Source organism: Plecotus auritus, assembly GCF_963455305.1.
Source record: "Plecotus auritus genome assembly, chromosome: 1".
In the NCBI taxonomy this organism is placed as follows: Eukaryota; Metazoa; Chordata; class Mammalia; order Chiroptera; family Vespertilionidae; genus Plecotus; species Plecotus auritus.
Window position 1 is genome coordinate 36,885,574 of NC_137770.1, and position 14,843 is coordinate 36,900,416.

The following is a 14,843-nucleotide window of genomic DNA, read 5'->3' on the forward strand; positions in this document are numbered from 1 at the left end:
AGGCTAGTTGGGTGGGAGTTAATGTTTCCTTGGTGTGGAAAAAAATTTAGTGAAATTAACAAATAAGTTTCCTTTGAGAACCTTAGTTGAGGTCACAGGTTGTCCCCACAAATGCCTACAGGGCTGGCAGGTCACAGGAAGGAGGGAAGCAGAATGGTGTGAACGGACAGTCACCCTTTGGGTCAGCAAACCACAGGGAGAGGAGGGGCCTCAGCTAACCAGAATGCACAGACTGCTGCAAAGGAGAAAGTGGGCTCAAAGATGCTGCAGCTTCTGATCTTTCCAACAGAAAATGCAGTCGGAACTTTCTCCTAAAGACTACAGCTGTGATAGCACATTTGTAGGCCTCTTATCAACATCCAGGGTAGGGCTTTTCATTTAGACAAGACTCTATTCTTGGTTAAAAATGATAGAAACACCAACTAACCTTGGATTATGACTGCTGAAAGGTATAAAGTCCAAAGTCATCACACACACACACACACACACACACACACACACAAACACAACAAAAAACAGAATACAAAGTAACTGATTGATATTCAGAAATTACTCTGAACCAAGTGCCTCTGCCTTAAACGAAATGACAGAAATTCGCACAAAAATGTAGCCCTCCATTCATGCTGCAGATATGAAACTGTTTTCTCCTTCTGAGATGGGACTTAGGAGAGAAGTCAGGGATCTCTTACCAGATAAACTCCCGGCAGTGAGAGCAGTAGGTGGGCTGCCGCAGGTACGTGGCCATGAACTTGTGTCCATTGATCTGGTGGACTCGCCTTCGCATAGCCCTTTGGCGCTTCCTGGTAAAATGTTTGAAGATTCGGTCTCTCTGGAGAGTGGCTGCACATTAAAAGAAAGGGGAAAATGTGTAATGAATCTACCTGCACTTGATGTTTGAGCAAGTTTGATAGTCCAAACTACTCCCTAAATTATTTTTTCTTTTTTCAAGATGCAAAACACCTCAGCAAATCATCATGCTTTTCTAGAGACCTTAAGACTTTTAATTCTTAAGGTTAGACCTATGTGACCCTTGAGGTTCCCGCTGCCTGGTTACAGCTGGCTTTCTTGGGTCAGTCCCCCCGGCACAGACCACGGGCTTCCCAAGGTCCCGATGCTCCAGTATGTGCAGCAGTAAGGTCTCCTAGCCCCGGTCCCGCTGTCTGGGACTCAGTCCATCTAATGGGTACAGCTACTGGCTGGTGGAACAGGGTTTCTCATATTCGGCTTTCATTTTGGGGTCCTTACAAAGTGAGTGAGGGAACTGCTCACAGCACACTGAGAGAGCGGCCCCAAAGCATCAGTCCCAACCCACCTCTGGTAACTGGGAATAAATAGAAATTAACCTGGAAGAGGTGCAAAGTTCATTTTCTAACCTCACATTTTTGAAACAGTGGCTCCTAATTTAAGACTCTGAAAACAATGCACCATCTAAAGACAGTAAATGATGTCTCCCACATAATTATACTAGAACTTTTCCAAAATAGATAGACTTGTGATTAATAAAATAAAAATGACGTCTTCAATACTGCTTTTAAATTCACCACTGATGCAAAGGAAAATGAAGGAATCATGTAAGAATAAGTTGCTTATACATTTTTAAACCTGGAAGAAATAGATTTCTATGAAAATACAAATTACCAAAATGTATTGAAGAAGAGCTAAATAAACCAAGTAGACTCCTTTTGGGGGAAGAAATGGAGAAACTTTTCTAAGGGCTGCCTCTCAAACACCACCCAGGCCCAGATGGTTTCATGGGGGAACTGTTTTACAGCTTTAAGGACAAGATAGTGTTTAAACTGGTTTCAGGAGAGAGAAAGAAGGAAAGAGCCCAATTTTAAAGGAAACTGGGAGACAACACTAGGAATAAAAGATATAATTAATATAGTCTAAGATGTAACAGGAAAAAAAAGAAATCAAGGTTAATCATCATTTTTTTTATGTCATTGATCCTTTAAAGAATCCGTGACGCTTAATGGATCTCTTATCAGAATGAAGCTTTCTAATCTAAGAAACTAAGATACATAAGATTGCAAAGAAAATCATGTATCAAAATATACTTTAAGTGAGATAGATTAATATATGCGCTTCCTTTACAAATTAAATACTTAGTGGCAGACCTGGTCATTATAATAATTTTATAGTAGTGATATGGATAAACTGCATTTCATAATATCTGTGAAAATTGTAACATAATATGGAAATAATCTGTGACTTCTATTGTTACAACAGAAGCACAGCTAATAGCACTGTGGTTTGTTTATAAGTGGAAGAAAATGCTAATTTACATTATAGGAGAAAAAATTTTCTTTCTCATCAAGTTTCTAGACCATCTAAATTCCAATTATGGACCCCAGTAAAAGTACCCCCCCTTCTGCTTATATATCAAGCTCTCTCTCATAAATATGATGCAGGGGTCTTCCTTATTGAAGTTTGTGTAACTAAAAAGTGAATAGAAAAGAAAAACACTAAGAAAATATTGCTGAGTATTGTCATGTTATGGGGTCTTTGCTTTCCTATTCTCTTATAATTAGCCCCCAACACAAATATTCCTTTCCACTTAATAGCAGCATTTTTTCCTGCCCTTCACACTGGCTTCTCCGTTTATTGGATGTGGTAATGTATGTGACAGATATGTAATATAAACTGCAAAGTAAAGTTGAAAATCTTGCACAAGTTGAAGAACTTTCATGCAGCCTAGGGAAAGTGATGTTTGGGAATCTGTACCCAAAGCCAATGGCAGGTAAAAGGCTCTGGCAGAGGCAGATCAGTTAACAACTGAACAAAAGACGTTTGATACACAATATGACATGATAAGCATTTTAAGAGACAATAATTTGAATGTCGACATATAAGTAAAGACCCCTGAGAAATAATGATGCCTCAAACACTTGTTAAAAAAGATCCTATTTACAACTGTACTATAAAAATTTAAAATAGGGAGTATTATGACATAATAAAATTGTCTAAAAAAATATTTTATTCTAAAAATTAGAGCCTAGAGAAAAATAACAAAATTTGTTCAATATAATACTTCCATAATTTTAGTTTCATTTTTCAAAACCCTTCTTCCACTTCTTAACTATTAACAAAACTTAGTCCTCAGTTTGAAGGATTCATTTTATGTAGACTTTGCCCAGTAGCAATTACACTTAGATAACTGGGAATTTCTATACTATTCGGCATTAACTTAGAAAAACCACGTGACCAAGTGTGAATTTTCCTAGGAGCATAACAATGAGTGTATTAGAAAATCCATTATTACATCTTACTGTAGTAGCAGGTGAAAGAAAATAAGTATGATCATTTCAATAGAGGTTGAAAAAACAACAACACAAAAAACACCCACAACCACAAACCTTTAGAAAAGTAAGACTAGAAGATAAACCAGGAAGTGCTTTCCTCATAGGTTTTTCCAAGGACTGGATGAAGTAATGCATTCAAAGTGTTTAGCACAAAACTAGGCACAGGACCCTTGAACAGAATGTGTTCAGGGCATAGACACCCCCTACCCCATGCAGTCAAAAATCCATGTATAACTTTTCACTCCTCCAAAAACTTAACTACTAATAGCCTACTGTTGACTATAAGTCTTACCAATAACATTAACAGTCAATTAATGTTCTATGTTATATGTATTACATATTATATTCTTACAATAAAGCTAGAGAAAAAATGTTAAGAGAATCATAAAAAAGAGAAAATAGATTTACAGTATTTATTGAAAAAAAAATTCACTTATTAGTGAACCCACACAGTTCAAACCTGTGTTGTTCAAGGGTCAACCATCATTTTTTGGGCATGCATTAGACAATACCTGATAATGTCTTACATACACATTTCTTTTCATTTAGCAATTTAACTTAATACATTTTTTCCTATAAAGAATATCAGAAAACAAGAATATACCCTATATACATATAATTGCTACATTCTTTCTAACAGTAAAAGGTAGGGTTTTCACAAGAATCTCAAAGAATGAAATGCAGAAATAGCCAAAATAAATTAGGCTAAGACACCAATGCCTTCAGAGGGTCCAAAATTATGCCTGCTTCAGTTTTTTGGTGTGTGTGTGTAAAATCTTCAGCAAGCAATCTAATTACTTCTATTCTCAGGTTTTGCTTCTGTCAAAAGAAGATAAAACAGACCCCTGCCCTCAGCCCTTTACCCCCGTGGAGATAGTGTCACAATCAATATTCCTGAGAAATTCTTACAATTTTAGATGAAGGTTACATAGGAAGAGTCACTCCATTGTATTGCTCTCTTCCACAATAGCCATTTAGGAACCAAAAAACGAACAGATTTTAAGGTTCCCTTGTGGCAGATGATAAAAATTGGCCCCATGGTATCACCCTATCTAGCTTATATTATCACCAACCTGAGATCCCAGTGCTGACCAGTACAAAACTTGTATTGAATTACTCAACATATCACATCTAGATGCAAATTAAATCCTCCCTAGGGGTCTAATTACCGAGAATTTATTTATTTAATCCCTTAATACTACAAAGACTGGTTAAAAGGTCAGCTCACTTGCATTTTTAATATTTCATAAATGGAATTCTTTTCCCCCCTCAACAACTATTACCATAGCAATATCATTCCCTAGGAATTTTCCTGGTGATTTCTTATAGCCAGAAGGACTTAGGAAGAAACTGCTTATAGCTGTAGGCACTCCCTTCATTCCTCCGCCACTGCCTGTCACCCCGCCTGGAATGCCCTTCCCTAGTTATGTTTCTTAACTAGTTCAATTAAACTTTCTTTATCTGCCTCGGAGCCTGAGTAGCCTCACCCAATTCCTGAATCAAGGTGACATGATCCCCCCACCCCCTTTTTCCCATGGTAACCTAGGAGTGCACCTCAATCTTTTCTCTTATCCTCACAACACTGGGGGCTGTGTCCCTTTCACCTCTGTATTCCAGGTGCCTCACAAGCACCTCATACATGGCCATTGTAACTAATCGCTCTTCCCCTTTTCTGTGCGTATTCTTTTGCACGTGGCCCTCTTTTTGTTTAAAAAGCAAACACACTCATGCATGTGCTCTCACACACCTGGGAATTTGCAAGACATCTGGTCATTTAAGAAACCTATGGCTTTCTCTGAAACGCTCCCCTTGGTTGACGCCATGAACAGGAAGAGAGCGCGTTCATACTGCACGATGAACCCTCTTCACAGCGTTCACAGTGTGCAATTCGAGCTTCCTCATCGCTTGCACCCTCCTGTTGACTTAGGACTGTGTTAAAAGGACTACAAAGGGTGTTTAATCCGGGTTTGCCTTAAACCAACTGGGGCTTTGAGAACTTTCAGGTCACGTGTTAGTTGAACATGTCAGGCAACCCTAACATGCTTTGCAGCCAAAACTTGCATCACGACTTCTGTTTTGCTCCTGAGGCGATCAACGCCTCTAAGTAAATAGGAAGCTGGCTCCGTGCCCCAGTGTGGAAATGCATTCCAGAGCCAGAGGCACTCGGGCCTGGAGCCCTGACCTGAGTTGGTTTTCACAAGCCATCCCACCAACAGGGTGGAGAACAATTATGTCAGATATAATGAAGTTGAACTATTTTGATATAAATTCTATTTCGTAAAAAAAAAAAAAAATGATTGTCATCCCATAAATTCTTTTGAAGAACTTTACAACACACGGGATTTGGAGTCACCAAAATAGCCCAGGGTATGTTTTTATTGCAAAAATTTTGCTGGACTTAAACTTGTGTTGCTAACATGAAGCTTTGTGGGGGAGGAATGTCTCTGAAGTCTCTATAAAACTGCTTTAACTTTATCTAAAAAAAAAACACACCAAAAAACAGTAATAGCATTCTTAAGTCTTTTTGTAGGTCCCTGAACTGAAGGCTTTGCATTCTAACAGGAGAAGTCTATGCAAGCACTTCTGAAAAATTCTGATGGGAGCCAAAAGCAAAGATCATAGACCCTCACTTTCCAATGACGGCAAGCAAATTAAATCAGAGAAGGAAATTGTATGACATGGCACTTTTTAAAGTACAGAATCACTGATATAAAATGCATAAAGGAAATAACGTGCATTCGGCATCAAATGTGACTGAACTTTAAGCTGACCTTGCTTCATTTCAAAGGCACTGAGGTTTACTCCCATCTGTGGCTTGTCTTTTAGGGGCCAAGATTGTGGCGGTCCAGGGCACAGGATCCAGAGCCAGACATGAACCCTGCTTCTCCCCATTATAAACTGGATGACCTTGGGCAAGTGGTTTAATCTCCCATGCTTCAGTTTCCTCATTGGTTGCACATGAAGGGCAAGAGAACCCTCCTCACAGGGCCATTCTGAGGACTTGCTAAAATCTGTAGCATAATTAGATAAGCACCTGGCAGGTAGCAACTAAGTGTTACCTATTATAACAGCTGTTAAATCCCTACTTCCAACTATCACAGAGGTCTAGGAATAGGAGGAATTTTTAATTCAACCACCTCATTGCCTAGAAATCAATACTTAGGAAACCATTACTCAGAGAAGTTGAACACCATAGCCAAGGTTCACCCAGCTAGCTAGTGCCAGAATGACAAGTACCCCCCACTCTTGTTTTATCCCAAGGCTCTGGGTAACATCGCACTGTACTTTGTCCTTTATTAACACTGGGTCTCCTGGAAAGTAATACATTTTCTGGTGAGGAAACAGAAACTAACAGGAAGGTTAAGAGAGGTCAAGCAGCCAATGATAGAAGTGGGGACGCCAGACTCTATTTGCTATTGTTGAAGGACTGCGTTATGCTATCAAATGTCTTTTTTTCTTCTTCCTGAGATATTGGTTTTATCATCTGTGCACATGGGAGGGAATAACTGTGAGAAAAGCAAACAGGAAAACCTTAGAGTTGACCGAAAGTTAGTAGTCAAAAAAGAACCAGAAAGCATTATGTTGTTTATGTCTCCAACATATATCCCTGAAAGGGTAATGAGATATGATAGGGAGATAATTTTGCTATTGTCATCAAACCCACGAATAAGCAACCATCTGATTACAGAATTGTGTGCATAAAGAATGGTGCATAACAATTTAAACTTAGATGATTCCTGTCTGAGACAATAATGATATAAACAGAGAAAGATTAGGACATGCATTAAGCAAATATGTAACTTACATGAGTCTTTACAACAAGTACACACAACCAGGGGGTGAGAGCATTTAGTGGGTGTTGAGTGATGAGAGAATCACAGGAGTGGCATACCCAGTCCTCTGATTAAGTAAGAAAGACTTCATAAATGGGCTGAGATTAGCAGCTGCTTAGAAAAGAAGAAGGAAGACTTATTGAACCAGGAGGGAGAGGGATCCTGGAATTTGTGCCAGCACTAGTCACAAAGGTTGCAACAAAGGGTGTCGATGTTTTAAAAAGGGCAAGCGAAACCCCCCCCCACCCCGCACCACCACCCAATGGCACTGAGTAGTACTGACTGGTTTTGAAAAGAGTTTAAACACATGACTCCTAATAATTTCCAAATTCAGACAGAGTTATTAGACGCAGTATATTATGAGACCTGACTCTACAGGAGCTATACACGGGTGTTTCTCAGGGACCTGGCTCCCTCTGAGGAAGCTCAGCCTACATCAATACCTACTACCATGCAAACAAATGAGGATGAGCATCGTGGGCACAAGCAGGAGAGAAAAATAATGTGTTACTAGACTGACCCTCTTGACTAGGATGCATGGCTCATCACACCATGAAAGCCGATCCCATCCTCACACATCACTCCAACCATCTGTCAGCAGAAAGATCAGAACAGAGCCTGGATCCAAGTGACCAGAGTTCCATCAAGAGCCAAGAAAAGGCCCTGACTGGTTTGGCTCAGTGGATAGAGCATCGGCCTGCGGACTCAAAGGTCCCAAGTTCGATTCCAGTCAAGGGCATGTACCTTGGTTGCGGGCACCTACCCAGTAAGGGAGTGTGCAGGAGGCAGCTAATCGATGTTTCTAACTCTCTATCCCTCTCCCTTCCTCTCTGTAAAAATCAATAAAATATATTTAAAAAAAAAGAAAAGGCCTCTCACGCCACTGTTATCTTCTTCACCTCTGGTATTTGAGTCCTGTTCAAAGTACAAACTCTCTCTTTCTAGTCCTTAAAGAAAGAGACCTTGGCTCCAACAACATCTGGTTCCTCTCACTACAATTTCTCCTTTACCAGCTCTTCTCTTCCACCCAACCTTCACTGTGTATCCCCGGGTTCTTTGTACATCATTCTCCTGGTCTGTATGGATGCTCATTCATCTCCTCAGAGATCTCATATGTTCTCTTGGCTTCTAAGAATTGGCTGTACACTGAGGACTCCCAAATCTGTGGCTCTAGCTCTGGCTTCTAACTACTAAACTTATTTCTAAGTAGCTTCTCAGCATCTCTCCAAGATATTCTTAAGTTACCTAAAACTTGACATTTTTAGGCTGAACCTGCTTCCCACTCTTCAACCCACTCTTTCTCCTAGATAATAATACCACTATCATTGGAGTCACCCAGAAAAAAACTTAAAGAGTTATCTCCAGATCCTTCTTCTCCACCCACAACTAATCGTTAATTTCTACTAAACCTACCATGATCTGACTGGATCCCTCTTTCCCATGCTCAGTGGGTACAGTTAATGCATTCTTTCTCCTCTCATTTGGACTATGTAATAATTTTGCTCCTACATAAGTTTGCTCCCCTCTGCAACCCATCCTTCAGTCATCCAGTTATGTTTATGAAATAGGATTGGATCATGTCATACTCTTAGTAGGCGGCTTCCCTGCCACAGTCTATGTGAGTCTCCTGTATGGAAGTTAGGCTGCCTGTAGTTGTCCTATTTGAACCATAGGAAGGTAATAGGGGCAGATTTTTCCCAAAGGGTGGTGTTTCCACTGTCCAACATCTGAGGGAAAGATGAGTCCTCAGAGAGCAAAATGACTTTTAAGGAGGGCCTTGGTCAGGGGAGAGACTGGTCTTTCCCCCACGTCCTCCCTCTCTGGAGTCTGAATTTGAGGCTCCAGGAATGAGGTGTCTTCAAGGCCCTGCAAAGGCTGACTGAGGTAGGCTAGAAGTAAACTCAGGAGTAATGGCACATAGAGAATATGTTAACCATCCTTTGTTAAGAGAGACCATCCAGTGCATATTAGTCTGGGTACAGTTCAGTTTTTGTTGTTAAGCCTAGTTTACATGGTCCAGCCAGGCATGAGCTCTGCTTCAGAGAGAGCATTAAAGGGAAGCCACCACCCTCTGGGGGCTATCATGGTAAAGAGAGGGTCCTAGTGAAAAGTGAGACCCCCCCTCCCCCCAGAGGAAAGTGACCTGGGCTACAAGGTCTAGCCACATTGCCTAGGTGGAAGGTCTCCCTGTTGTCAACCTTGGAGGACCAGGGGTCCTTTAATAAAGAAGCCAGGAGATCTTACACTTCTCTACTAAGTCTGTTCAGTAGATACCCATGGCTCTCAGGATCCCATCTCCTCCCCTTCATCTTGCCATAAGACTGGGCTCCTGTGGGGATCTCAAGGAGTTGGTAGAGCATCTCAAGGGACAAGGAAACTGGGACATATATTCTCTCGCTCCCATCTGTCATTAGTTGATGGCTGCTTCAGGGGAGGGGGTATTAGTTCTCCTCTATTTCCAGCCTTCCTTTGTGATCTGAGAGAAAATATGAGAAGGGCATTCATGTCATCTGTCATAGAATAACTTTATACTCACCCTGGTCCTGATTTCTTATTTATATTTTGCTACTACATATATTTCCTAACAAGCTGCTTCACACTCTTTTTGGAACGAGGTCAAGTATAGAAAGAAAATTCTTACAATAATAATCTTCAACTAGTATTGTGCCTACTCCTCTCTCTGCACACATCTTTTAATGACAGAAATTCCCTCCTGTTCCTTAAGATTAAAAGCAAGAATCCTACAATTCCCTTTACAAAACTGGTGAGAATTTCTACTCTGTTGTGTGATTCTATAAATATTTAATTTCCCGCCACTGGTTTCATCCATCAATAGAACCCCAGCTGCCACTTCTTCGTTCTTCAGTTTTGTAGAATGAAAATTAAACATTGCTCAGTGGATCATAACCACCAGCTTTCAGGATGCAGAGGAAACGTGTTTCTGTGCCATCAGACTTGGATTGGATCATTACTCTCACTGTCATCCTCACTACCTGGAAAAGACCTCAAAATGGCATTATCTTCGACTCTAAGCTTATGTTAGAGAAGGTATCTTTGTTTCATATGCTTAAAAATGGAAGCATTTTCTAATTATCTGGCTATTTTTCTTTTCTCCTTCATTACTAAGTTTAAATGGGGAGAAAATGTCCCACTCATGGTATCTCCTGCCCCCGCAATAAACCTTTGAACTTAACGTAAGAGAACAATGAGGACATAATATGGTTTCAACTGGCAGAGCAGAGGCAACATGTAAAAGGTCACTTTTTGCTCTTTTATTGTTGTTTTTCACAAAGAGGGCATATGATCACTATAGAAAACTCAAATGACACAGAAAACTTATAAAGTTGCTTTTTAAAAAGCATCTTAAATCTTCCTATAATTTGAATCACTTTGAATATTTTGGTGAACATGCCAAATATATATACACTGTATAGCTATACAATTTTACATAAATAGTGTCATACTCTATTTTCCCAACACATCTTCCCATAATTTTTAAACATTTTATTTTTTAGAACAGTTTTGGGTTTACAATGAAATTGAGGAGGGACAGATTCTCATATACCCTCTTCACTACACATGCACAGCCTCCCCCATTATCATCATCACTCACCAGAATGGTACGTTAGGAAGGATGAACCTACACTGACATATCATATCACCCAGAGTCTAGAGTTTACCTTAGGGCTCTTTCTCGGTGCTGTATGTTTTATGGGTTTGGACAAGTGTGAAATCATATATACCCGTCATTATAATATCATACAGAGTATTTTTACCACTTAAAAATCCTCTGTGCTTTGCCTGTTCATCTCCCCCCCGCCCCCCCCCCCCCCCCCGCCACATCCTGAAGCCACAGGACTTTTTACTGTCTCCACACTTTTGCCTTTCTTAGGGCGTCATATAGTTGGAATCATATAGTAAGTAGCCTTCTCAGATTGGCTTCTTTCACTTACTAATACGCATTTAAGGTTCTCCTTGACTTTTCATGGCTTGATTGTTCATTTCCTTTTAGCGCTGAATAACCCCACATTGTCCAGATGCACCTCAGTTTGTTTATCCTTTCACCTCCTGACAAGTATCTTGGTTGCTTCCAAGTTTTGGCAATTATGAATAAAGCTGCTGTAAACATCTGTGTGCAGGTTTTAGTATGGACGTAAGCTTTTCATATCTTAAAAAGTTGCTATTTCTGTTTTTATAGCATTTAATACTAAAGTTACCATTTAACCACCATTTCTTATAAAATAAATATACATTATGACTAACTTAAAAGTAAACTAATAGCATTAGCATATCGTCTCTGTGAAAGTAGGGTTTTCCTATTTGAAATATCTGTATTTTTTTCTCACTCACTGGAAGCTTAGGGACTGCTCTCTCCACCCTCACCCCAGCCTCCAAGTTCAGGTTAGTCTTCCTTCCTCACAAAAAAAAGATTCTTATACAAACAACCTGTCCAACCAAAATCTTTTCCAGATAAACATGTGTTTCCTGCTGAAAACTAAAAGAATCCTGCCCCTGAATTTGGCTAATTCCATTTCCCTTTCCATTTTTTTTTCTCTTTTCCACTAGTAGATTTCTAAGGTCCCTTCTAAGCTCTCAAGTTCTGATTTTATAATTTTAGAAAAACCTTGCAGGATATTAGCCACGAGGAATATGATGCCCAATCATTTCCTTCTCCAACTACATGGCTGGAATGAAAGCAATGCTGCTTCCCTCATGTTGCTGATTCAACATGACTTTTAAAACTTCGGCGCCACTGCTTGTTGTAAACAGACTAATTCAAAACCTAATGCTGAAGGTAAAATACCTTTATCACATAACCAAATTTCCTGCAACACTGATGCAAAGGCTTTGAACCTCAGCCAACTTTTTATGGTAGTTAAAAAAAAAAAAAAGGCAAAGAGACAGCTGCTTTAATCAGATGTCATTTATATCATACGGTCACTTCCTGTCAGGGGCTAACAATTTAGAAGCACATATACTGGCTACCAGTTAGTTTTGTTTGTTTGTTTGTTTTTTATGATTGCATTATGTTTTAAATTAAACAGGAACAAAATTAAATTTAAAAGAGATGAAGAAATTAAACTTGCTTCTTTTAAAAACAGTATAAACAAAGCTTTGGTGTGACCAGTGTTGAAAATTCTGATGAAAGTAGATTTTGGATTAGCAATGAATCTGGTGTTGCTATTCCTGTGCTACCAGAAAGAGAAAATTCCACTAGTCAAGGACAAATGAATTCTTTTTTCTTAAAATCCATTCAAAGGGCTTTATCACTATGAATAATGCAGTCTACATCCTTGAATATGAGTTCATAGTTTTCTAGGAAAAGCAGATGTATATAATACTCCAAATAGCTGGATAAGGTGTAACAAATGCCTCTATATTCTGAAGTAGTTAGTACCAGCTCAACACACCACGTTAACAAGAATCTGGATATTTTAGTCTAAATTTAGAGGTTTATCATAATCTACACAACATTTCAAGAAACTGTTAGGGTTCCCACTGAAAAACAAAGAGCAACAGACCTCTCAACCCTAAGCTGTTATTCAATTCACAAATAATTTGGGGACAAGTAGATAGATATTCAGCCCCATTTTGGACACTAAATAGCAGGTTCTCTTTTGCTATGACTTTGGTCACCATATAGGCTCTAAGCACACTCAACCTCTTTCTTCCCTCTCCATCATATGCTTATTCAACCAACAGGTTTTGAACATTTATTAAGTGCTGGACATTGGGATGGGTTCAATGATGAAGAAGATACAGTCATGCCCTCAACAACTGAAAGTCTAATGTTGGAGAAAGATTGTAAATGGCTGTTATTATGCATAGTATCAATTTCCATAGGAGTGTGGAAAGGCATGAGCCTTACCAAGGCGTGGGGAATCATGGGTGGCTTATCTTGAGGACAATAAAGCTACAATTTTCGAAACAAGTGAAGGAGAGGTGGATCAGAAAAAAATGGAAAAGAATATTGTAGGAGAAAACTGAATGTACCAATTTCCAGAGTTAAGAGAATATAAGGTTCAAGGAACTCCTATATTCACCTTCTCTCCTGTTTACTTTAGCATCTCATAGCTGCCCCATCATCATCCAATACTTATCAAATGTCTACTGTTTACTAGGGTCAAGAACAACAAGCAATAGGGTAACAATACTCCAAGAAGATTCTCAAATCATTATTGAAGTACAGGAAGAAACGACTGGACCTCCCGTTTGCTGGTTTCTCTCATTCTTCATTTCACTTCTGTGGATAATTTATAGTGTGTAGAACATGTATAGTACTCCATATGTATAAAACTTACAAGGAAATATAGATATATGAATGCTCAACAACTACTCACTGATATCTGCATGATCAAAAATGTTTGGAGGCCACTAATTAGATGGGCTTACATTCTAGTTGGAGAAACAAGCTATAAAGAGATGAAAAGTACCAAGCAGCGAAGCTAAGTGCTCTCTGCAGGTGCTGGAGTAAGGGGCAGGGAAAGATCCCTGAGTGCTGGGGTGGCTGTGAAAGGCTCCATGGCAGAGATGGCATTTATCTTAGGCCGTGATGGGAGAATATAACTTAGACCAAGTAGAAAGTTTAGGGAGGACATTCTACCTGCAAAGCATGACATAAATTCAGGCACATGGGTATTGGGGAACGATGAGAAAACCCACTTGTCTAATACAACAGGTTCTCACAAAGCAGCAGGACTATAGTGGGAATCCCGGAGAAGACAATGGGGGCAGGACAGAGGACATCTTCAGTATCAGGCTAAGAAATTGTACTTCATCTTGCGGACAGTAGGGAACCTGGAAAGGTCATGTATTCCTTCTGTGTCATGACAAGCTTTCTCTGGAAATGAAAAAAGCTGAGCTAAAGAGTCAGTGAAGTTCCCTTCTAACTCGTAAGAGTCTATGTTACCAGTGAAACCAGCTTTCAAGAATGAGGGCAAGCCTGGCTGGTGTTGCTCAGTGGTTGAGCATTGACCTATCCAGGAGTCATGGTTCGATTCCCGGTTAGGGAACATGCCCAGGTTGTGGACTTGATCCCCAGTGTCGGGGAGGCAGGAGGCAGCTGATCAATGATTCTCATCCTTGATGTTTCTATCTCTCTCTCCCTCTCCCTTCCTCTCTGAAATAAAAAATATATTTAAAAAGGAAAAAGAATAAGCACAAAAGAAAGGTATTTCAGAAAACTGAGATAGTTCACTAAATACCGCTATGAAATAAACTTTTAAAGGATGTATTTCAAGAAGGAGAAAAATGATCCTCAAAGAAAAGTCTGAACTACAGAAGAAAATGGTGAGTAAAATCATTATAAACATGTCGGTAAAAATTAAACAATGATGAAATAAGTAATAATGTCTAGTTAATGGTGCTTCAAAAGAAAAATAAAAGGACATCTATGATACCAACCAATTGCACATGAGCCACAAGGAAGGTGACTAGAGTTATAGCATTCTAAGAGCCTTGTTTGCTCAGTAGGAGGATACAGTAGTGACTTACTTCAGATTTGTTACATAGACATGTTAAAATTCCAAGGTTAGCCACTTAAAAAAATAAAGATTTTATCACCCAACTTGGAAGAAAGAGGAAAATGTAGTTGGTAGAGATGGTGATGGGGAGAATCTTAATCAACTTATATATGAAACTACTTGCTGTTTATAAGACACAAACCTAAAACAGTTGGGAGAAAAAGAATTCAAGAATACAAGATGAT

General features: G+C 39.4%; 1 protein-coding gene across 1 annotated transcript in view; it reads right to left on the bottom strand.

Annotated features, from left to right (window-relative positions):
- Positions 1-14,843, bottom strand: part of PRKCH (protein kinase C eta) — a 223,987-nt gene that overhangs the window by 97,764 nt on the left and 111,380 nt on the right. Inside the window, exon 3 of the mRNA XM_080672043.1 lies at positions 690-840. Coding sequence (XP_080528169.1) covers positions 690-840 — 151 coding nt within the window. The remainder of the gene's footprint in view (positions 1-689; positions 841-14,843) is intronic.